Source organism: Bos taurus, chromosome 2, assembly GCF_002263795.3.
Source record: "Bos taurus isolate L1 Dominette 01449 registration number 42190680 breed Hereford chromosome 2, ARS-UCD2.0, whole genome shotgun sequence".
Classification (NCBI taxonomy): Eukaryota; Metazoa; Chordata; class Mammalia; order Artiodactyla; family Bovidae; genus Bos; species Bos taurus.
Genome location: NC_037329.1, coordinates 30948668 through 30974815, shown reverse-complemented (window position 1 = coordinate 30974815; position 26148 = coordinate 30948668). Strand labels below are relative to the sequence as shown.

At 37.1% G+C, this 26148-nt stretch overlaps 1 protein-coding gene across 2 annotated transcripts in view; it reads left to right on the top strand.

Moving 5' to 3' along the window:
- The window catches only part of SCN2A (sodium voltage-gated channel alpha subunit 2), a 138821-nt gene that overhangs the window by 44628 nt on the left and 68045 nt on the right, over positions 1 to 26148 (top strand). Inside the window, exons 1-7 of one of the 2 annotated variants that reach the window (XM_010802012.4) lie at positions 6105 to 6269; positions 7893 to 8210; positions 9100 to 9218; positions 21013 to 21102; positions 21839 to 21967; positions 22537 to 22628; positions 23512 to 23784. In XM_010802012.4, coding sequence (XP_010800314.1) covers positions 7944 to 8210; positions 9100 to 9218; positions 21013 to 21102; positions 21839 to 21967; positions 22537 to 22628; positions 23512 to 23784 — 970 coding nt within the window. In that variant the 5' untranslated portion in view covers positions 6105 to 6269; positions 7893 to 7943. Of the gene's footprint in view, positions 1 to 6104; positions 6270 to 7892; positions 8211 to 9099; positions 9219 to 21012; positions 21103 to 21838; positions 21968 to 22536; positions 22629 to 23511; positions 23785 to 26148 lie in introns of those variants that run through there. The other variant, NM_001144109.3, reaches the window with a different exon arrangement.

Here is a 26148-nt window from a genome sequence, read left to right as displayed (position 1 = left end):
GTCATTTAGGCAGAATTGAAGTAGTTCACAGATGGGAATCTCTGTTTAATACATCTGAAAATTAAGAAAGGATGTAGAAACAAGTTGCCACTCTACTTTCAATAAAATAAAAATGCTTGTATAAAAATAGAGGTGTATCTCATATATAATGTTTTTTTCCAGGAAATTTTTTGAAAGTGGTTATTGTTAACATCGAATGATATTTCCCAGGGATCATAACATCAGAGTACATTTCTGTTAAAGAAAAACAAAATGTATTTAAAACATAACAGTCATTTAAAGGAACACTGAACAGTACATACTGAGCCTGTCTTTTATTTTCTGTTATGTTCTTCCTCTAATCTGTAGTGAGACAACACATAAGTCTAGTTATTCAGATGTTTCTCGCTCTTATGAAAATTGTTAGTTACAGAATTGAGCTAGTGGATCAAGGTTAAAAAGATAAGGATATGCAAAAACACAGTAAGTGACAATCAAAGAGTTTGTGAGAAAATAGACTCAAACCTATGGAATAAAGAAACTAGAAAATACAGAAAATAAATCTTCAGGTAATATTTAGCAAATATTTCCTTGGCTTGTTATCAGTATTAATGTGCTGAAGAAAACTCAAAATAACAGTTGTAAAATAGAATTAAAAGATCACTTTCAGAAAAAGAGATCCCTTAGTCTTTCTCAGCTTTCTTAACTCTTGGGTTCTAAATCCTCTAAGTTTTTTAAACACTTTCCACAGTCAGTAATTATGATATAAACTTTTATAATTATTTATCTATGAAATGTAATAAGCCAATAATGTTCTTCATATAAATTTAACTTTAGAGTACTTATTTATATAAATGTAGATCTTCATGGAAAGGAATTAAAGTCATATCCTATTTGTTACTTCTTTGTTTTGTTATTGCCCTTTCATATAAATGTAATACTATTTTATAGATATCATTATGTGTAATAACATGGCTTAATTTTTCTTTTATATTTCAATTTAGAAAATTAATGTTCCTCTTTTATAAGTGAGACAAATTTAAAACATAAGGAATTGAAAAGGAAACATAAAAATGTCATCAGAATCTAGAAATCCAATTCTAACTGTTTTTCCAACTACTTAAAATAACATTGCTTGCCTTTCCCATTATTTATAGGTCTTCCCTAATATAGCCTCTGGCCTTAAAAGTTGTAATACAAAATCTTCTGCCTGTAAACTAGTACAACTAATGAAATTTAAAAGCTATGTAACATGTATCATTTAGCATTCTCATAAAATGTCAGTATGATGTTAACCAAGGGCAGAACAAATGCAAGGAAAACTAATGTGCATGACTTCTGAAAATCTCATCCCAGAAAATCAGAAACAAGAGACTATGGTTCCTATCTATATTTTACAAAAGTCAATTTGAAACAGAAAAAATATTTAGATGTTGTTCATCATATGTCTTGGATGTTTTGGTAAAATATTGGTGGTTTATCCTTTTAAATATCCTATGACACACTCACTGACTAGGAGTAATGGGAGAGGAAGGGGTGATCATACAACTAATGTAAATTCACATATCTTGGGAGTGTTCGTGAGAGTGAATAATTCTGGAAAATGACTTAAGAAGCAGCACATGATGGTTAGAACATAGATTCTGTAGCCTGGGAGCATGGGTTCAAATCCTGATTACACTTCTAACTGTGAGAACTTATACATGTTGCAAATTATTTAATTTCTTGGTACCCCAGTTTCCTCTTGTTATAAGTGAGGATGATCACAATATCTACTTTATCAGATAGTTATAAAAATTAAATGGTCCAATATTCTTGCCTAGAGAATTCCATGAACAGAGGAGCCTGGCAAGCTATACAGTCCATGCGGTCACAAAGAATCACACACTTCTGAGAGGCTAACACTTTCACTTGGGCTTCTCTGGTGGTTCAAATGGTAAAGAATCCACCCGCAATGCAGGAGACTCTGGTTCAATCCCTGGGTCAGGAAGATCCCCTGGAGAAGGGCATGGCAACCCACTCCAGTATTCTTGCCTGGAGAATTCCATGGATAGAGGAGCCTGACAGGCTACAGTCCATGGGTTTGCAAAGAGTCAGGCATGACCCAGTAACACTCTTCAACAACACAACAACATACTTCTTAAAATAATGCCTGGCAAAAAATAAGCACTATCTATGTTGATCACTGCCCCCCGAATATTTGGCAAAACAGTTTGTAAATTTTTTGCTTTTTAGTTTACTTTTTAAATTATTAATAGAATCTTTTGTATAACAAGTTAGTCTATTGTTGAGCACATCTGTAAAATAAGACTAGAATATTCAGATACAGGCATATCTTGTTTTTCTTTTAATTGCACTTTACTTTATTGTGTTTTTTAGAAATTAAAAGTTTTCAGCAACCATTTGCTGAGCAAGTCTATCATCATCATTTTTCCAACAGTCTTTACTCACTTCCTGTCTCTGTGTCATACTTTGGTAATTTTCAAAATATTTCAAACATTTTATTATTATTATATTTGTTATGGTGATCAATGATCAGTGGTCTTTGATGTTACTGTTACAAAAAGATTATGACTCATTGAAGGTTCAGATGATTAGGATTTTTAGTAATTTTTAGCAATAAATTAAGTTTCAATTAAGGTCTGTACATTTTAAGACATAAAGCTATTGCACACTTACACTAAAGTATAGTGTAAACATAACTTGTGTATGCACTGGGAAACCAAAAAATTCCTGTGACTGACTTTATTGTAATATTCACTTTATTGCAGTTGCATAGGACTAAACCTGATCTCTGTAGTATGCTTGTGTTCATTTGATAAATGAAGTTAGTGCTCATCATAGAGATTTGTAAAATATTTTATTGTGGTAGGACAAGTTACTCTGAGGAAGTAATCTAAATTTCTTGCCTGGTTTCTAAGTCTTTAAAATGATATACATGGAAGGCAATGAAACTTTTCCTAATGAAAATGATGAAGCTAGAAAATGATATATGTGTATAAACATACCCTCTATGCTCTCCATATATGTGTGTATATCAGTTTAGTCCAGTTCAGTTCAGTCACTCAGTCATGTCCGACTCTTTGCGACCCCATGAATCGCAGCACGCCAGGCCTCCCTGTCCATCACCAACTCCCGGAGTTCACTCAGACTCACGTCCATTGAGTCAGTGATGCCATCCAGCCATCTCATCCTCTGTCATCATTCTTTCTGGAGTTATTTCTCCACTGATCTCCAGTAGCATATTGGGTACCTACTGACCTGGGGAGTTTCTCTTTCAGTATCCTATCATTTTGCCTTTTCATACTGTTCATAGGGTTCTCAAGGCAAGAATACTGAAGCGGTTTGCCATTCCCTTCTCCAGTGGACCACATTCTGTCAGATCTCTCCACCATGACCCGCCCGTCTTGGGTTGCCCCACGGACATGGCTTAGTTTCATTGAGTTAGATAAGGCTGTGGTCCTAGTGATTAGATTGACTAGTTTTCTGTGAGTAGGGTTTCAGTGTGTCTGCCCTCTGATGCCCTCTTGCAACACCTACACCTACACAAGCACACACAGAGTTACTTGAGTATTGAAACACTGCAAATACGACCACTCTGTGACCAGCGTGCATACTTGTTTGCTTGCTTGTTTTTGTTGGCCAGAATCAACCCCCTTTTATTCCAGTAATAGTACACAAGCTCTGCATTTCAGGAATGTTGCTGTGCCACCACCACAATCCTCACTGTTCATAGGTTTCAAGTAGAACTTCCTCCTAGTTCCAGGATGAGGCATTGGCTTAGGAGAAGCCAATCAAAGCACAAAGCATGGCATCTCCCTGGACAGAGTGATTGCTTCAGGGATAAGCATGTGACCCAGCTGAAGCTAATGAGATGCAATGAGATTTTTTTCTGGGTCTTTGTCCCTATTGGATTTAAATCTGTGATATTGGGAAGTCAGAGATGCTATAGCATCTTACTATAATAAGGAACGAAAAGCTATCACGATAGAAGTTAGAGCCAAAGCATACAGCATAACTAGATTCTGGTAACATCATTGGGCTTCCAAAGCATTTATGCCTATAGCTAGCCTTAAACAACAAACCTTGACAATGAATCCCCATGTTCCTTTTCCTTTCTTTTCTTCTTTTTTCTCTCCTCCCTCTCTCCCTCCCCACTTTCCTCCCTCCATCCCTCCTCCTAATCTTTTCTTCTTCTTTTTTTTCTCCTTTCTTTCTTTCTCTTACCTAAGCCATTTTGGGTCATTCTTTTGCTTCTATTACCAAAAGAGACTTGCTAGAATGAATTACAGAGTTATTTTTTGGCAATATCTGCTTCTTGCCTGTCTTAAACAGTTTTTCTAATGATACAAATGAACTTACCTGCAGAAGTAAAAGAAAAAGACTCACAGACTTAGAAAATACACTTTTGGTTGCCAGTAGAAGGAATAGTTAAGAAGTTTGGGAAGGTCATGTACACAACACTATGTTCAAATGGAAAACCAACCTATTGTGTAGCATATGGAATTCTGTTCAATGTTATGTCCTAGCTTGGATGGGAGGGAGGCTTGGGGGAGAGTGGATATGTGTGTGTGGGTGAATCCCTTTGCTGTAAACCTGAAGCTATCACAACATTGTTGGATCAGCTATACCCCAATACAAAGTGAAAAGTTTAAAGTTTGAAAAAAGAAAATCACAGGTCAAACACTTAAAAAAAATACCCTTTCTAATGAAAATGGTGAAGCCAGAAAATATGCAAAAAATGTAGATATGGTCAGTTGCTCAGTTCAGACTCTCTGAAACGCTATGGACTGTAGCTCACCAGGCCCCTCTGTCCATGGAATTTTCCAGGCAAGAATATTGGAGTGCATTGCCATTTTCTACTCCAGGGGATCTTCTAGACCCAGGGATTGAACCCTAGTCTCCTGTGTCTCCTACATTGGCAGGCAAGTTCTTTACCACTAGCACTACAATCATGACTGTTTCTGATTATAATTGTTTCCTCTTACCGATTTTATTTAATCTTTATTTTAGGTTTACTTACGTAAGCAGGTGTTTCGGTTTTTGTGTTGTTTATAATTGAATAACGGAGAAGACAATGGCTCCCCACTCCAGTACTCTTGTCTGGAAAATCCCATGGATGGAGGAGCCTGGAAGGCTGCAGTCCATGGGGTTGCTGATGGTCAGACACGACTGAGCGACTTTACTTTCACTTTCACTTTCATGCATTGGAGAGGGAAATGGCAACCCACTCCAGTGTTCTTGCTGGAGAATCCCAGGGACGGGGGAGCCTGGTGGGCTGCCGTCTATGGGGTCGCACAGAGTCGGACACGACTGAAGTGACTTAGCAGTAGCATAATTGAATAAAGCTCACAGATTTTGAGTCTGAATCCTGACTGTGATTTGAGGTAACTTCCTAACCTCGATGTATTTCCTTTCTTAGATTTTCAAATAAGGATCATGAAAGCCTTTATCTGATGGAATTGTGGGGAGATGGAATGATACAGTATATGCAGACTCAGCCCAGTCAGTGACTGGCACATATTAGTCCTCAAATCTTAACTATGTTATTAATCTAAGTACTGGAATTTAGTCTCCTTTTGGCTTTCATGTTTTCCGGTTGCTTTTCAGCCACTTAAATTAGAGATAAAATAAGATTGGTGTCCTATTAGTTTAATTTTATTTCTAGGGAAAGTTAGTTTAGCTAGCTCTTTGTTGAACTAGCAAAGGCCTTTATTGGATTTCAGAGACTCTGGGTCTGAGGTTAATGTTAAATCCCATGTAGGTAAGACTTTCATTAATATAATTGCTGTTTTATAAGTTTTTACTTTTAGCCCTTTATTATTTACCTTCTTTTTTACTTTGAATTATTTTTATCCATTCAGTGACCTTTGGCTTAGCAAATAAAAAGCATGAACAGAAGCACTATTCATTAACAAAATTAGTGATTGAAACCGGCTAAGTCTTAACGTTCTAAGAAAAGCCTTTAGAAGATCAGAGCTCCATTACTGAGAGCTTTGAGCTGTTTCAAACACGCTTCTGTGTGTACATTGAGGGTTTTCTCTTCACAGCTCCTCTGCCCTCTAGTGGTAGCTATAATAATGCCATTTTGTAGTCCCCACACAGGAAATGCCTGGTCTTACTTCAGTTACCAGAATCCTTTCACAGGAAGTTAGGTGTGGTCTCTGAAGGAGAAATTTTAAAAAAAAATGAAAAAAAGAAAAAAAAAAAAGCATGATGGAATTTTAGCTGCAGTCTTCTTGGTGCCAGCTTATCAATCCTAAACTCTGGGTGTAAAAGACTCTGCAGGGGTAATGTTTTAATATTCTTATTATGCTTATTTTCTGTGATGCTTCTCTACCTTTACAGTAGAATCCTGGGGGAATCTGCAGAGGACCACTTTCATTTTGAAGCTGCTGGCTGCATGTTTTAGCATGTCTCTTCTATTAGAGCATCCAGGCATGGCAGTTTCCTCCCTGAAGTGTGCCGGGACCTTCTTCATTCCTGTGCCTGTCGCTAGGCATAAGGGTCTCTGGGGATGGGTGAGGAAAATGAGGCATGTTTTAGAGGCATTGGGATTCTAAGAGGGCAGTCTGCTACTGGTGGCTGAAAGGTCCTGGTCTACTTCAAAAAAAAAATGTGGAAATGATGCAGTAATTATCTTATTTTAGATTTCCCTATTTGATCTGACATATGCTGCAGGAGTGACCTGGATGTGAATGAATTTTACTCTTAGATAATGCACCTCATACAATTAAATGGGAATGCTCATTCCTGTAGGGTAAGGGTTAGAATGGACTGATATTTTACAAAGAAGGAAAATAGATAATTGATTGTATATAGGCGGCATTCAGGAGTCAAGATTTTGGTTATATTGTTTCAGAAAGCACAGAAACTCTTGCCACTGATTCAGAGATAACGTTTGGAATGATTGGTGTGCTCACTTAAATTATATATGCTAGCCCAATAAAATACGGTTAGAATACAGTAAAACCACATTTATGTTACCACAAAAACCAAAATAAATGGAGCTCATGTTAAAGATAAACTATCTTAAACCTTATTTTTTCAAGTCCAAATCTGCTATGTGGATTTTTAAGAAATGGACATCATTTGAGAAAATGAGCTCTCTCTACAGTATTTCCTAAGATACTGCAAATTTGTTAATTTAAGAAGCAATTACACCAGCTAGCAGCAGGTGCTCAACCAGGGGGTCCAAGCTCCAGACCTCTGACGTGGGTGACTTCCTGCCTGGTTTGGCAGGAGCCAGGTCCCTTCCTGTGTAGCTTCCGAGCAATTCCAAATACAACCGGGCATCCCCTGCTCCTTCCCGCTCCTTGCGTTCAAGCAGAATCTACCTAGGTTTCCACAGCCTGGCATTTCAGGATTTCCAGAGCTCTTTACCAGGTGCATTGATTTTCAAATCAGCTCTTTAACGTGGAGAGTGGGCCAAAAGGAACATGGAAAAAAAAAATATGGAGAGATACATGCAAGATCTTCACACACCACAGTTCTACAATTTTGAGTGATTATTCATCTCTTGTTATGGATCTCTGATATATTTTTTTTTTCAGAAAGGATGCTGAAAAAGATGGCTGCCAAAATAATTCACACAAATGAAGCAGCAAGCACAAACCAGTATCCTCCATTTCTGAGCTCCGAGTTGGATATTTTCACTTAAAACATTTTGGGAGTGGGAGATTAGATTACCTCATAGACACCTACTGAATGTGAAAGATAGATCTCCATGCAAGCAGATGAATGCATGCAGGCGAATCCCCTGAATGCCAAGTGCAGCTTCCTTAGTAAAATACTACAGATAGCTTCGTTTGTATGTATGATATCTCAATATCATGTCATTGCCCTTTTATCCTAACGACCATTGCTTTTTTTCCCTCTCTGTCTTTCTCTCTCTCTCTCTGTTGTTTCCATAGCACTTTCTTATGCAAGGAGCTAAACAGTGATTAAAGAAGCAGGATGAAAAGATGGCACAGTCAGTGCTGGTACCGCCAGGACCTGACAGCTTCCGCTTCTTTACCAGGGAATCCCTTGCTGCTATTGAACAACGCATTGCAGAAGAGAAAGCTAAGAGACCCAAACAAGAGCGCAAGGATGAGGATGATGAAAGTGGCCCAAAGCCAAATAGTGACTTGGAAGCAGGAAAATCCCTTCCATTTATTTATGGAGACATTCCTCCAGAGATGGTGTCAGAGCCGCTGGAGGATCTGGATCCCTATTATATCAATAAGAAAGTGAGTTCTTAGTCAAGTTGCCTTTATTTCCTCTACTTCCTAATTGCTTCTGGGCTAGTGCGAGGCATGTTAGGTGAAGAATGTTGTGCCACCTCCCCTCTGTCTGAAGTATCACTATGGTAGTAATGGGCTTGACCATGCCATGGCCCCGTTGTCCTAGAGTCTTTGGGAAGCACTTATTTGAACCCACGACCAGGACAGGCAGAGAGCTGAAAGAGCATCTTGCAGTGGGGGAAATGAGGAAGGGCAAAAGTCTGCTGACCTTACAGTGTGGTGAAGCAGAAAGTAAAGACAAGGAGTTTATTTTTTATGCATTAAAAACAATATTTCCAGGAGTCGTATACAAAGTTCTCTTTATAATATCTAGCTCTACAAAAGGTACTTTGATTTTCAGCACATTTATTCCCTCACATATAAATTTGGCCCATTCCATGGTTCCCTCAAGAAGAAATAAAAGCAGGTGACTTCCAAGTGCCCCCTAAAAGCATTTGATCAACTACCACCTCCAGAAAACACTGAAGTTCCTGTGAGAAGGCTTTTATCAAATTGAAAAAGTAGTCAAAGCCTCATTCTTGAACTCTTTGTGAATTATAAATACAGTTTGAAAATACTGATATTAAAACTTGATGGTGATGCTAAGTATTCCTATGGTAATGACTATATATTTTCTTTATGTTCCTTAAATCCTCATATCCCTCGCCAAATTAGGGGAGTTTATAGCATTCAGAAAGAGAAAATACGTAGCATCATGTCATATGTTAGTAGTTAGTATATTATTATTTTATAAAATCATATTTCTAAAAAAATTTTATCACTTTTTTCTCAAATTGTTCTTAGTTTTAATATTGCATTTCTAACTTCTGTTTTATGTGTTTGTTTTCTTTTTCAGACATTTATAGTATTGAATAAAGGGAAAGCAATCTCTCGATTCAGTGCCACCCCTGCCCTGTACATTTTAACTCCCTTCAACCCTATTAGAAAATTAGCTATTAAGATTTTGGTACATTCATATCCTTTTTTCAAATAGTCACTTACATGATTTTGCTCTTTGACTAACTTATTGAGTTGGGAATTTTTCAAAAATGTATGTGGTTGGCAACATTACATGCTCTTTCTTTTTTCCCTCTTCCTCAACAGTTTAGCGTTATTGCCAAATGGGATCACAGGTAAGTGAACCACTTTCCGCATCTTCTAAGTATTTCTCCTCTCCTTGACTCACTACTTATTTCTTTCTACCTCTGCTCCCTTCTGAATTGCCTACTACATCCGAGACTTGTTCATTAACTTTGACAGTGTTACCAGGCTCTCCTTTTATAAGTCTTCAGATTTTATAAGGTTATATAATGGGCAAACTCTGTGAACTAATTTTCTTTACTACTTTTACATTTGGAATATATCTGCATAATCTGAATTACACAATTTTATTTCTTTTGATCTTAATTTTTACTGCTTTCTGCTTTTCACTTTAGTATTTGAAAGCTTTGAGTTACAAATGTTTATAATTGTGATATGACTGTATATGCATTAGTCTTTCAATTATTTCTTCCAATTCTTTTCCCAAGCGTCATTTGTATTTTCTATTTTATTTTTCTTTCTTTTTTTGGTCACTTGTTCCTGTGTTTTATTCAACTCATGGGTCCTGCTGCAGTTTCTTCCCACATACATTCTCATTTCATTCTTTATTCTCCTTATGAAGTATCTACTTCCTAGAAATGGAATTGATGACACCTTGGTGGGAGATAGTGATTTGATTTAAGTTAAATAGAGTAGTTGTAAATGGGAAGTTTTCTTCCAGACCAGAGACAGTGGTCTGACTGACAGCCAGGCCTGGAAAAACCAAGGAGGCAAAGGTTTGGAAGACTGGGGGTATGTCAGTCAGGGACATTTACAGGAAGAACACAGAAGCCTTGGGATAAGGAACGGACACACATCAGGAACCAGAGGTAAGGAAGGGGAAACTGAAACTTAAGCAAAGTCTCAGATAGGACAACTTTAAATTTTGTTTCCTAATTAGAAAGAGTCATCGCCTTTGATTTACAACACGGTCAGTCCAGGGCCTGCTTCAAGGCTTCCAGTGTAAAAGCTTACTTTCCCTAGCAGGCCTAGAAAATAATTCAATTTGATATGGTAGGGAATTAGATAAGATAAGGAATTCAGGAGATAGAATGAACTTGATACAGGGAACTCATCTCAGTTCTGGGTGTTGGGCTGTAAAGCATGTCCCCAGACTTGCCTGGCAATTTGGCAAATGACGTCTGTAGAAGCACGGAGTTCTGGAATTCAGTTTCCTTTGAACCTCTAGGTCATCCCTCTCCATTACCCCCATGTTTTGCATAGATATATTTTAATTTCGTATTTATGTTTTAAGATTTAATAATTTTCTTGTGAGCTTTTTTAAGCAATAATGATTCCTTACTTCTGCTATTCAAATAAAAGAAACATTTTACAGAAAGAAAAAATGTCTTTGAATGAATAATAAGCTTTAGGAATGAATAATAAAGTTGAGATTTAGATTTGAGTCTCATGAACTATAAGTTATGGTCCATTATGATGTTTGAGTAGTTAAAATCTGTGCTCTGAATAAATATTTCCATAAATTATTCATTGTATCTAAAAATAATTGTTCATCCCTATGTAATCACAATTTATACATGAAATCATGTCAAAAAATTCAGACTTAGCCCATTGCTCTGTTTATAGTAAATACTGGGAGAGTGTGAATTAAAGAAGTAAGTGACAAATGAGTCAAGAAGTTAAATGATTAGATGCAAAACAAGTGACAAAATGGAAGTTTTGAAGAGGTCAGAAAAATCTATTTTGCCTTCAATATGAATGAAGAAATAACATTAAGAAAGCTCAGTATTAAAGAAAAAAGGCAGGACTGTTGTTGTTGTTATTGTTGTTTTAAAACTTTTGTGGGGAGATAGCATATTTTTTTGAAAATTTCATGAAAGCTATTATATCATCGCCACTCCAAAAAATTCTAGGAGGTTAGAAGACCCAGGAATCTTAACATAAAGCCTTCTGGGAAAAGAGACTTCCAGTGGTAGAGGATGAGAGTAGTTTTAGAAGTTCTGATCGGAGACTCTGGGCCTTGAATCAGACAAAGTTTATGGTGGGCTCTCTTTAGGAATCAAGATACGATTTGAATTTGAAGAATTTGAAAGTTTGCACTTACTTCCCAGAAGAAAGAAAACCTTCAAGGGGCACAGTTGTCAGAAGGTCTGCAGTGGTGTAAGTTGAAATGTGAAGGCAGCTAGATAAATCTAAGATTTGCTGAACTGAATGTTTGACTCTCCAAAACCTTACAAGTGGCATGGAGCTACACATTTCTTCTAATGCAGAAAAAGTAGATTTTTAAAAATCTCTGATTGCCTGAATTAAACTATTCTATCTCAGCTATCTTACCTTGGAGTAGAGATAGAAGATAGACACATTCTTTGGTCTTTTGGTGATAATGCATATTTGACTGTATGTCCTAGTAAACTTTGCTGTAAATAATACTGGACAGTGGCAGGTAACTTTCTCAGTGACTTTGTCTTATTCCTCACAATGCACATCCTAAGCTCAAATCCTGGTTTTCTAATTTTAAGTGCCTTTTGCTACAAGATAAAAATGCTTGAGGTTGCTATCTGCATTTTAGGCACAGTTAAGAGGGCATTGTGTATTTATTATCATTAGTTTATAATCCATAAAATGGTCATTCACAGTAAAAAAAAAAATTGGCATTTTCAACCTAGACTGGTGTCTCTTTTTCCAATGAAAACCTTGACTTATTTCTTCAGGAGCTGTTATCTTCATTAGGCATTCTTGCATATCAAATTAGCTTTGTGTCTTGATTTTGGCAGAAAAACCTTACGCTTACTCTATTTTTGCCAGAGTATATTTTGAAAACTGAAAATGCTTTTGATGTGCCTATTATCTTGTTTTGATAGTTAAATAAAATATGGTTATGTTTTCTAGATAGTAAACAAGTAAAAATTTATCCATATTCCTAAAATTTCCTATCAGAATTTTCAGTGTGTTGCACGTCAATTTTTTTATTATTTTAGCTTAATGTGCACACTCTCCTTCACTTTGCATTTGTTATTCATTTCTTCATTCGCAAATATTTACTAAGTACCTACTGTGTGGCAAGTGTTCTTCTAGACACCGTGATGCAACATAGAACCTGCTAGTCCCTGTCAAGTAGCTGTATTCATGTGTATATGTGTGTTTGAGAGGAGAGAGAGAGTACAAACAATTGAGCTAGTGTCGGCTAGTGATAAATGCTATCAAGAAAAATAAAGCTGTATAAATAGAGAAGAGTGGTGAGGTACTGTTTTAAATCATATGATCAGGGAAGTCCTCTCTGAAAAGATAGCATCTGAGTAAAGATCCAAAGGAAGTGAGGAAGTGCAACGTGGAAATCTAAGGAGAAAGGTGAATAGCAAATATGAAAGCAAAGGATGAACGTAGAAGTGTACCTGGTGTATTCAAGAGTCAACCGGCAGCCCAGAGTGCCCAGAGGAGAGTGGGAAAGGTAGAGAGTAGAAGGGGATGAGGTCATTGAGAGTGGAGGTCAGGGCTGACATTGTAGGTGGTTGGTAAGACACCCAGTTTACCCTGAATTAGATGGAGAGAGAAGACCGGAGGGTTTTCAGCAAAAGAATGTCATCACGTGAGTCAGATTTGAAAAAGATCACTCTGGCTGCTGTGTAGAGAACAGATTGCCTGAGGGGAAAGGGTGTAAGTAAGAAAGTAGATTGGGGGTTTACTGCCTTTATGAAGGCAGAGGATGCTGGTGGCTTTGGTGGAAACGATGAGGGTAGCAAATGTCATCAAATTCAGTTGTGTTTTTCAGAAAAGCTGAAAGGTTATGCTGATCAATTGGATGTGGGGTGTGAGGGAACGAGCAGAACTAAGGAGGACTCTAGGTGTTTAGTATGGTCAAGAAAGAAAAGTGTAGCTCCTTGAGCTTGGGGCAGACAACATTAGGTGGAGAGATATGCTGGGTAAAATCAAGAGCTTGAGTTTGAACATTTGTTTGTTTATTGTTTTTGAAAAGCCCGTTAGACACTCAGTGGAGGAGCTGAGGTGTTAAATGGAATGCAGGTCTGGAGTTCAGGAAAGGATTGGGCTGGAGGTAAACCTTTGAGAGATGTAGTCATCATTATGTCGCTGTACAGATGGTATTTAAAGTGATGACAAAGACCTAAAACACTCCAAATCACACAGTAGTGCAGAACTGCCCATCATTCATTCAGGTTAGGAAAATGAAAAACGGATTTTGGAATCAGAAAACCTGGATTCAAACCCTACCTCTGAGATTTACTTATTGGCTCTATGACCTTGGTCCGAGTTACTCCAGATGTTTGAATCTCACTTTGTCCATCTATATTTTGCGATCATAATTTAAACATTAATGATAATAACTATGTAAGTACCTGACACTGTGACTAGCACTTGGTTGTTGTTCAGTCACTCAGTCATGTCTGACTCTTTGCAACTCTATGGGCTTCCTGTCCTTCACTATCTCCCTGAGTTTGCTGAAACTTACGTCCATTGAGTTGATGATGCCATCCAACCACCTCATCCTTTGTCACCTCCTTTTCCTCCTGCCCTCAATCTTTCCCAGGAGCAGGGTCTTTTCCCAATGAGTTGACTCTTCATATCTGGTGACCAAAGTATTGGAGCTTCAGCTTCAGCATCAGTCCTTCAGAGAATATTCAGGGTTGATACAGCACTTGGTAGGAACTTGATAACTTGTAGCTAGGACAGCTGTTCTTGGTAGTACTAGCTACAATTCTAGGAGCAAGTGCTGCAAGATTAGCAAAGAAACAGTCTCATATTATTTAAGGAATTCCACAAATTCTGTACAAATCTCTAGTCTCTTGAGGCTTGATTTTGCAAAAAGAATGTTTATACAGCACCAGAGTTAGAAGCTGTTGAGTGACGGAAACATAATGTGGTCAGTCCCAAGCACAATCTCACTTTGCAGATGAGTTCATTGAGGCCCAGACATGTTTAGTCACTGTTTTATAAGCCTACATTTTATATACGTGGCAAGGCCAGAACTTCAGACTAAGCCTTTGATTATCAGCCCAGTATGCTTTGCAGTTTCTATCTAACAGAAACTGCAGTTTCTATCTATCTTTGCTGTTTCTATCTAACAGATTTCTAAACCCTCAGGTATAAATTATGTATTAGGGGTACATAATTTATCTACCTGTGCTTCTATGTATCTCAAAGGTTGTTTTCAGTGGCTCCAACTTACTAATTCATGAAATAGGAAGTGAGCTTTTTAGCTCATCCCAAAATTATATGGTATCTATTAGAAATAAAAAACAACATGGTTTTCCATAAAACATTATAGAGGTCTGTGGGAAAGGAGGGTGAACAACTTACTGTTTCTGTTTCTCCTGCTTTCAATGCTCAAAAGTTACCACGTGTCATCACATGGTTAGGAATTTGTTAATAACAAAATTAAACAACTCAAGAGTTAACAGTATATATGTGACATTTAGTTGACATTTCTGCTGCCTTGCAAATATGTACGACTAGGTAGAAAAAGATCTATCTTACTTTGCTTAAATTCTCTATGTTAGAAATTTCTTAGATAAAACTATCTTCTGCCTCTAGTTCATATACATTTTAAGTAAAAAATGTCTCTGCAACTTCTCTGGATATTATGTATTATTACAAAATCCCTGAACAGAACAATGTCTTTCCCTTCCTTAAGAAAACAAAGAGAAAATAAAAGAAAACAAAAAATGCCCTATGTTTTTATATTTAATAAATGATTAATAGTAATAAAGATAACTATTCACTAAGAGAAGTATTGGTATTATTATCTGTATTTGCATAAGAAAACTGAGCCTTCAATAATTAACTTGCTGAAGCCCATGTGATTGGTAAAGGATGCATCTGATCCATAGTTTATCACTTTAAAACTCATGCTGCTGCATCCTACCCATGTGGATATAGGGGTAGGTATGCCAGTACTTTAATCATCTAGTTCCCAGGTCAGAGGTTATGTAAAGCATTTTCAATATGAATATGAAGAAGTCTTTCCTCATCATACACACAGGAAATATTTTAGACTTGCCAACTGACAGGTTACTACCAATCAAAAGGTTAACACATTTTAATGAATACCTGGTATAGAGAAATTATTAGATTTTAAAAATCCTTTTTTTCTTGATATTATATGAGGTTACCCTGCATCTATTTTTATTTGTATACAAAATCTCACAAGGAAATACTACTCTAGGATTCATTGTTCTTCTGAAAAAATGTACTTTATGTGCTATATATTTAGAAAATAAATACATGCATTTTGGGCTTCCCTGGTGGCTCAGTAGTAAAGAACCCACCTGCCAATATAAGAGACAAGGGTTTAATCCCTGAGTCAGGAAGATTCCCTGGTGAAGGAAATGGTATCCTACTCTAGTATTCTTGCCTGGGAAATTCAGTGGACAGAAGAGTGTGGTGGGCTACAGTCCATGGGCTTGCAAAAGAGTTGGACACGACTTAATGACTAAACAACAAAAACATATGCATTTTGTTACTAGTTCTGGCCCCTTGAAATCTGCCTTGACGTGGAATTTCTATATTTTTTCAGTGTATGGTATCACCATACCACGTCTATACTTTTTTTTCATATTTGTATATTTGTTATCACTATCTAAAATCTTACTATTTCAATCACTCACCAGACTCCAGGTATCTTAAAGGTATGAGACTCCAGGTGTGAGACTGATAAAATAAATTTATAGTGATTTTAAAAAGTAATGGATTTTGAAACTCTCTATTTGGAGATTATCTATTAAACTAAAAGCATAAAATCTGACTCTAGTTATCTCTTATTTTATTTAAAAGAAAAATAGTTTTATTTGGTTTCCTTTTTGATCATTTGTCAGGATCGTTAAGTTAAATGTATTTTTTTTAATTAAAAATAGTCATTCATTGATAGTCAATGTGAAAAACACTAATTTGAGTGTAATGATTTATTCCTTTCGACTTACTGGGTAATATGTACTCTTTCTATTTATTAAAGTATAATATATATTTTACTGTATTGTATATACTTAAATTTTATCATTATAAGGAGTAAATTTTTTAAGGACATAAAACCATGGCTCAGTCTGTTATGTGACATAAATCTCATGAGCCTTTTAATTTCCACTTTGTATTTATCCAGTGTTCTCTCTTTCAAAAAATGTAAAAACCTGTGTACTTGATATATGTGGAAACAAATTTCATGCTGTATTTTTGATCCATATTTATAAATATATCACTAAAAAGGAAAAATGGACTTCACTTAGTAGTAAACAAGGTTGCAAACTAACATCGTTCAGTAGTCAACTGACCTACATAATGGCTAGGGTGTGTGGTGGCGAGCAATATAGACATGGCCCTCGTGCAGTTGACCGTCTAGTGGGAAAAAAATCAGTTAGGCTTTGGAAGAGTAGCATCTGGTGCGACAAGGATATATTACTGATAGACCTAATCAGGAAAGGTGCTATTGTGCACAGGTTTTACTGAAAATAACTTCTAATCTGAGTGCTAGAGGAAAAGTTTGAGTTGGCTAATGTGAGATAAAGAGCATATTCAGGGGAAAGAGGGAACATTTGTTAAGATCCTGACTTGAAAAAGAGCTTGCTTCATCCATGACCTAAAACAATTGCGATAATATCAGACTTGGGAAAGTGAAATGAGGACTGAGGAAGCTGAACTTAGGGTGGACAAGAATTAGACCTAGACTCTCCACTCTTAGTTAATATAGTTGATCATAAATGATCCAAATTAGATTTACCAAGGTCATTTTGGTACAGGGTGCAGAAAGAATTGAATAGAATCAAGCATGGGTTCAGAAAGAACAGCTTGGGTGAAATTACAGTAATTTACATTAGATTTGATGGATACCTAGACTAAGTGGTGTTATGAGGATTGTGGGAAAAGTGCACTGAATCCAGGCATAGCAGGTAGAATTGACAATATTTGGTGTTAAGTTGAATGTGGAGGTTCAGGGAAGAGAAAAATGCAAGATGGCTCCTAGGTTCCTGGCTGAGTCAATCAGTCAGTTCAGTCTCTCAGTCATGTCCTCCTCTTTCCAACCCCATGGCTGCAGCATGCCAGCCTTCCTTGTTCATCACCAACTCCCAAAGCTTGCTCAGACTCATGTCCATCAAGACGGTGATGCCATCCAACCATCTCATCCTCTGTTATCCCCTTCTCCTCCTGCCTTCAATCTTCCCCAGCATCAGGGTCTTTTCCAATGAGTCAGTTCTTCGCATGAGGTAACCAAATCTCACATTCATCCTGGCTAAATCATGAGACATTGTGATACAGAGATGTCAAAGGAGTAGTATTTGAGAAGAGATGAGGGATAGGATTAAAACATGTTTAGTTTAGTTTTAGAACTCAAAAAAATTTGAAGTGTCAATGAAATAAGCGCACATAAGTACAGATATAATACGGAATTGGGTAATATGGATTACTGAGTTCAGAAGAGAGGGCTAAAGTGAAGTAGCTCAGTCGTGTCTGACTCTTTGCGACCCCCTGAACTATAGCCTACCAAGCTCCTCCATGGGATTTTTCAGACAAGAGTGCTGGTGTGCGTTGCCATTTCCTCCTCCAGGGGATCTTCCTGATCCAGGGATCAAACCCAGGCCTCCCGCATTGCAGGCCAATGCTTTACCATCTGAGCCACCAGGGAAGCCCATCCATAGTTCCCTGAGCTAGAGCGGGCTAGTCCAGAGAAAAATACTTGAGATCGGTGGGTATGTAAATGTATTTGGAGCTATGTGTCTTAATGAGCTCTACTAGGATAAATACATCAAGAGAGGGAAAATGACTTGGATATCCTCTGTCCTTTTTAAAAAGGGAAATAGAACATTTCAAAGGATATTAAAAAATTGTTGCCCATGAAGGATAAAAAAAATCAAAGGATTGGGATCTCCTGAAAGCAAAAGTAAGAGAACATAGTTAAAAGGGGAAGAATCAGGCTGGTCAAACTCTACTGAGAGAACAAGTCAGATAAGAACTCAGAATTACCCTTTTGTTTTCAGTTACACAACATGAAGATGTTGGTCATATTTGGGAAGAAAACCGGTAGGCTGAGGATGTGGTAGATAAATGAAGGCAAGTAAAGATAAACATCTCTTCTAAGAAGTTTGGCTGTGAAATTGGAGAAGAGAAGTCTGTAAGTGGTTAGAGGACTGTGGGCTGTAGGACAGTATTCTCTTTTATACCAAAAAGATAAGAGAGAATTAAGCAAGTTTGTGTTGACTGTAAGAGCAGATAGAGTTACTAATGGAGATATTAAAGATAAGAGAAGAAAGTGATAAGAGATTGCTGAAGTGTTCTGGAAAGGTGGAAGGTGTCCAGAGTTTGGGTAGAGGGGTTGACAACTCCCTCCATTGAAATGGGAAGGGGGAAAGAATCTCAATACAGAGAGTTTGTCAATTTGGGGTTAGGAAGTAAAGATATGACCTTCTGATGCTATCTCTTCTCTCAATAAAATAGGAAATCAGGTCATGAGTTTGAAATGGGTAGCAAAGGAAGAAGATTGGAGATCAAAGAAGAGTGGAGAATATTCAGAATTATCTTTGCAGAGCAGTGGGGACATTGAAGTGGAGAAATATTAAGAATGTGTTGAGCATGTTTGAGGCTGGGAACTATGTATTTTGAATGATGCCAATCTGCCAAGGGGTTGTTTTCTACAGTAGGTTGTTATTGTTCAGTCACTAAGTCATGTTCAGCTCTTTGTGACCTCATGGACTGTAGCCTTCCAGGCTCCTCTGCCATCCACTATCTCCTGGAATTTGCTCAAATTCGGGTGCGTTGAGTCAGTGGTGCTATCTAGCCATCTCATCCGCCGCCGCCCCCTGCAGTAGGGCCAGCAACCTAACAGACACAGGATCCGCTAGTTTTATATACTAATGATGAAGTCATCTTTAAATTTATCTTATTTTTTGTTTCTGTTTAGCAAGAAAGGAAAAGTATTTCTTCTTTGAACTGGTGTTTTTCTGTGTTCTCTAGGCTGTAGTGCCCTCACGTGGCTGATCCGCATCATTCACTTATGAGTGTTTTCATGTGAACGCACTTGAACAAGTTGAGAATTAAGCATGTGCCCTGCATCATTGCCAGTCAAAATGAAAAATCAGTGACTGCTTTGACTAAAGTCAGTTGAAGGTGCAAAGATTAACACAATACATAACACAACACATTGGCAACAAAACGCTGTTCTATTTAACTGCACTTAAAATCTTGCTGATATTTTGCTATGTGTAAGTAATATGAAGATTTATGATTAAAAGTAGAGTGAAAATGGACATTGATAGCATTTATTCATTCTGGAATTTTTATCCATTTTCTAAATGTACCTTGATAAAGCTCTTGTTTTACAAAACTACAACTGAATCCCTCTTGTGCTCTTTATTAACTATGAAAGAAAGTTATTTCAAATATTTGACTACTGAATGTTCTCTTAAAGAATTTTTTTGTTGCTGTTTTTCAACACAAAGGAGGGTGAAGGGCATTGGCTATCTCTATACACATGGGCAAAGTGGGGTAGAATGAGAAAAACCAGATATTTGTCGTAAGTAGTGTTCTCTATGATTTAGGAAATTAGGAAAGTAATTTATTGATTATCTACCATATAAGGCACATTAAGTTGCAAGAGATTTAATATATTTTAACTAATTTGATCCTGACAGCAATCCTATGAAATGCTTTTTCTTTTTCTGTAGTGTAGCAAAATGAACCAAGGCTTAGGGAAAAAAATTAGTAATTTGGCCGCAGCTGCAAACCCACGAAATGCCAGTACTAACACCAGTCATCTTTATTTTACTATCTGGAATTTAATGATCAATCACTGTGTATTATATACTCCACCTAGAATTTTATTAAGAATATTCCAACCAGGTTATCCTTCAGATGGATTATAATACATTCAGTTACAGTTGGCCCTCCCCATCTGCAGGTTTTGTATCTGTGGGTTCTATATCTACAGATTTAATCAATAGTAGATGGTGTACAGTGTTCAAGATCCATGGTTTGAATCTGAGGAGACAGAACCCATGGAGACAGAGGGGCCTTATGAGATCTGAGCATCCTTGGATTCTGGTATCTACTGTGGGTCCTGGAATTAATCCCCCACAGATAATGAGGAACGACTGTTACTTGAAATCTCCTTTTGAATTTTTGTCAGAGTCTTCATATGTGCTGAGCTTGCACTTTAGTTGTTGAGTCTTTAAAGAAAAACAAACTGATGAATTATTTACCAGTGCACTAATTTTTTTTGTGTTTAATCTTTTTCAATACTAAAATGACATGCTGCTGCTAAGTCGCTTCAGTTGTGTCTGACTCTGTGCGACCCCATAGATGGCAGCCCACCAGGCTCCTGCGTCCCTGGGATTCTCCAGGCAAGAACACTGGAGTGGGTTGCCATTTCCTTCTCCAATGCATGAAAGTGAAAAGTGAAAGTGAAGTCGCTCAGTCATGTCCAACCCCTAGCGACCCCATGGACTGCAGCCCACCAGGCTCCTCCATCCATGGGATTTTCCAGGCAAGAGTACTGGAGTGGGGTGCCATTGCCTTCTCTGAAAATGACATAAATAGCCTCAAAATAGTTTATGGCTTGGCCTGACGTGACTTGAGTATGGAGTTGCTAAAATTACGGAAATGGAAAAAGCATGCTCAATAATAAGATCAAAAGGTCATAAAAGTTCTAAACTTCACAATGCTAAAAGACATAACGGTATATGAAAGTGAAAGTTGACATGGACCTTTGTCTTCCTTGACGGTATTCTTCTACTTTATTCAATGTGCTCATTATGTGCACTATTCTTACCAACTGTGTATTTATGACCATGAGTAACCCTCCAGACTGGACAAAGAATGTGGAGTAAGTAGAAGATTTTTTAAAAATCTTGCAATATTGTTGTCCCTTTATGTTTTGAGTTGTGCTTCTATCATTTTGACACCTCATCAGTTTCTTCAGCAAGTTGTACTGGCTACTCCAAACCAGTTACACAGTGACTCAAGTTCATTTCAACCACTGATTTTCTGTAGTACAAAGCTTGCCCTGGCTCATTCAGTTGCTGCACTGATTTGACTGCCAATATGTATAGCCCTTTATCTTCCTCGTGAGTCTCACACTCTTTTCAAGATCATCAGTGATTACTAGTATCTGATGATAAATTTATACATAGTTTGTATGTTCTTTTCCTCATAGCTATCACTTTTATATGATTTATTAGTTTATATTTCATGGCTCGTAATGATGCCCACTTTATTAAACAAAAAAGTCTTCATTTATTTTTGTATTAATAACTACTTGCTTAAATTGGACCAAAACCAGTGTATTTCATTTAATATGTATAGAATCATGTTATTTGAACCTTCAAATTAATTAATATAAGCAAGTACAATACTCATATTTAGTCAATGAGAATGTCTTTCAGTATGTAATGTTTCTTTTTTTTTTTTCCTTAAGCCCTACCTATGGTCTAAATCATGGGAAGACCAATATAGACCTATATAGAACCCTCTAATTTTTATTTGTTGCTTTTCTCCTTTAGTATATTTACATGTAAATTACCTTCAGGATCTTTAATGTGGGCTTGGCTATTTTCTCTCAGGTACACCTTTACAGGAATTTATACTTTTGAATCACTTATAAAAATACTTGCAAGGGGCTTTTGTTTAGAAGATTTCACATTTCTACGGGACCCATGGAATTGGTTGGATTTCACAGTCATTACTTTTGCGTAAGTACCTTAATACATTTTCTGTCCAGGAAGACTAAATCATTAGTGGAAGTCTATACTGTATTTCTCCTTGGTGGCTTCCCTTAACAGATCAAGCATGTTTCTTGGTTATCCTGTGAATTTAGGATATTTTTCCTTCCAATCAAATTATGCACTTTGGAGAAGTTAGGGACTATCATAGTAAATTACGTGGCTTTGATTTCAATTAGTGGTATAAAGCAATAAAATATTTCCCAAGTAATAGAGATTATGATCAACAACAATGCCATTTCCCTCTTAATTGGAAAATATGATGGCAACACTCATTGAAGTTGAAAAGGTCTTGTTGAAAGACCAACTTAGATTTCCCTAAATTCTGAATAACTCTGATTTAATTCTACAGGTATGTAACAGAATTTGTAAACCTAGGCAATGTTTCAGCTCTTCGAACTTTCAGAGTCTTGAGAGCTTTGAAAACTATTTCTGTAATTCCAGGTAAGAAGAAACTGGTATAAGGTGGTAGGCCCCTTATATCTCCAACTGTTTCTTGTGTTCTGTTATTGTGTTTGTGTGTGAACTCCCTATTACAGATATGTGACAGAATTTGTGGACCTGGGCAATGTCTCAGCGTTGAGAACCTTCAGAGTTCTCCGAGCTTTGAAAACAATTTCAGTCATTCCAGGTGAGAGCTAGGTTAAACACCGAGGCTGACTTCAGCAGCATTAGTGGTACAATCACAGCTTTTGTGCGTAAGCCTTGCTGCTTTTCACTTATTGCAAATGTTTTTTAAAAAAAGCAAGAATCAATACACCGTGTTTTGGATGGATTTGATTCTTTGCTTTTACTAGTTGTTTTCTTTAAAATGATCAGTTCTAAATCAGCCTTTGAGTTTAACAAGTTTTTGCATGAGGCATTTGCAGTAACAGGCTACATGGTTTGCGTCCTGTAACATCAAGCTTTCCGCATAGAAGCTAAACTATGAGGCATTCGAACTGATGCAAATTTGACCAGTTAGGTCTAAAATTGGTAATTATGTTAACTTCAAATAAATAAAAGAGCGAGAGATAGCATGAGTGCTGCATGGGACTCAGTTTTCAGATGTCTTCCTTTTTTAACCCATTCTCAAGCTGATAGAATTTACCAATATATAACCTCATAATTCAGTGACTTCAAATTTTCTTACTATATTATTCATACAGATTTTTCTAAAACCAGTGAGAGGTTAGGGAGTAAGACATCTGCAAATAAAAGCAAAGTCTTTATACAAGGTTGATGTTTAAGCATGAATATCAAAACCATTTCTTTTGCTCTGAGGAGTATTTGGAAATACACTTTTGGTTTGTTTCCATTCACAGTTCTCTAATGAAAATACAAATTCTGCTTTCATTCATTTTCACCAGCTAGCGGGCTTTCCATGAAAGTGTTATTCAGTCACAAACATTAAACTAATATTGTTGGCATTCTGCATGACATCTTTATTTTCCAGGACAAGCTCCTGATGTTTTTCTCTCTAACATAGCTGTTGAATAGTATACTTAAATTCCTCCCTTTGATTTTATTTGTAGGCCTGAAGACCATTGTGGGGGCCCTAATCCAGTCGGTGAAGAAGCTCTCAGATGTAATGATCCTGACTGTGTTCTGCCTGAGCGTGTTTGCACTAATAGGATTACAGCTGTTTATGGGCAACCTGCGAAACAAATGTTTGCAATGGCCCCCAGATAATTCTTCCTTTGAACTAAACATCACTTCCTTCTTTAATAACTCATTGGATGGGAACGGTACCACTTTCAATAGGACAGTGAGCATGTTTAATTGGGATGAATATATTGAAGATAAAAGTAAGATATACTCTTTTAACCATTAAGCTGTTTAGTCCTTTAAATATTAAAAAAAAAAGTATATATAGTGAAAATTGTCTCAATTTTGATGTGAACCAAATTAGTTAGACCAGTTTAAGATAACTTAATATATGTGATGGGAAGTCCCCTGGTGGCTCAGTGGTGGAGAATCTGCCTGCAATGCAGGAGATACGGGTTTGATTCCTGGATTGGGAAGATCCCCCAGAGGAGAGCATGGTAACCCACTCTAGTATTCTTCCCCGGAGAATCCCATGGACAGAGGAGCCTGGTGGGCTACAGTCCACGGGGTTGCAAAGAGTCAGGCATGACTGAAGCAACTGAGCACACATATGTGCAATATATGTGATACAGAAATCAAATAATACCTTACTCCTTTTTCCTTATCTTTTGATCAACATGATAAAAAGTTACCATTTGAAGACATATTCTTTCCCCCAGTGAGTCTTGAAAGCAATACAATATAATCTGTATAAACAAAAATATTTATTTGAAAGACATTGATCAAGAGTTGATCAAAAAAAAAAAAAGAGTTTTCAGTCATCTTAATAAATAAATCAGTAATTGTAAGTATTCAGTGTATGTTACTGAAATGGATCGCTAAGAAGACTGAGGAATTTAACTCAATGTATGTACTGAGCACTTATGATATATCCGGGAGTATAAAAATCAAGATGAAATCTGAATTTGTGTATTCATCAGAAAGTTAAGTTAAGCAGCCTTAGTCCAGCATCACTTATTAATGAGAAAGTATAAACTCAAAACCTACCTTTATAATATTTTCATTCCAGCTTATCTCTTTGGTATCAATCACTGTATTAGAATTGTTTGATTTTATTTTAAACATGGACTTAAAAACATAGTAATGATATACTTCAGTATAGGGCTTCCCTGGTAGTTTAGCAATAAAGAATCTACCTTCCAATGAAGGAGATGTGGGTTTGATCCCTGGGTTGGGAAGATCCCCTGGAGAATAAAATGGCAACCCACTCCAGTATTCTTGCATGGGAAATCCCATGGACAGAGTAGCCTGGCAGGCTACAGTCCATGGAGTCTAGAGTCAGACATGACTTAGCAACTAAACACACACACGTACTTCCGTATAATTTCTTATTGAAGGCAGCCCCTCTGTCATTGGAATGTCCAACTTCCTCATTCTTGGTATACAATTAACTAGCCAACTTCCACTGGTCTCTTGATTATCAGTATTCCACAGGGATGCTTAGTCTGAGGTATCTTTCATGACTTTTAGAACTATATGAAAATTTATCATTTCCCACATTATATTAATGTTTTAAGAGTTAGTATTGGTATGAAGATTTATACTGGAGAGATTAAGGTTCACTGGCTAAGTGAATAAATAAAACAAATAATTTAATTGTTTATGGGCTTTCCTATTTATTAATATTATAATAGCAGCATAGTGACAATCTTTGCACATAAATTTTCATGTATTTCTGATTGTTTCATTCAGATAGATTTATACCAATAGAATTTTGGAATGTTAAAGAGTTTGACCATATTAAGGCTTAGTTCAGTTCAGTTCAGTCACTCAGTGGGGGTCCGACGCATTGCGACCACATGGACTGCAGCATGCCAGGCTTCCCTGTCCATCACCAGCTCCTGCAGCTTGCTCAAACTCATGTCCATCGAGTAGGTGATGCCATCCAACCGTCTCATCCTCTGTCGTCCCCTTCTCCTCATGCCTTCAATCTTTCCCAGCATCAGGATCTTTTCCAATGAGTCAGTTTTTCTCATCAGGTGGCCAAAGTATTGGAGTTTCAGCTTCAGCATCAGTCCTTCCAATGAATATTCAGGACTGATTTTCTTTAGGATGGACTCATTGGATCTCCTTGCTGTCCAAGGGACTCTCAAGAGTCTTCTTCAACACCACAGTTCAAAAGCATAAATTCTTTGGTGCTCAGCTTTCTTTATAGTACGACTCTCATCCATAAATGACTACTGGAAAAGCCATAGGTTTGACTAGATGGACCTTTGCTGGCAAAGTAATGTCTCTGCTTTGTAATATGCTATCTAGTTTGGTCATAACTTTTCTTCCAAGGAGCAAGGGTCTTTTAATTTCATGGCTGCAGTCACCATCTACAGTGATTCTGGAACCCCCCAAAATAAAGTCTGCCACTGTTTCCATTATTTCCCCATCTATTGCCATGAAGTGATGGGACCAGATGCCATGATTTTCATTTTCTGAATGTTGAATTTTAAAGCCAACTTTTTCACCCTCCTCTTTCCCTTTCATCAAGAAGATCTTTAGTTCTCTTTCTGCCAGTGGTGTCATCTGCATATCTGAGGTTACTGATATTTCTCCTGGCAGTCTTAATTCCAGGT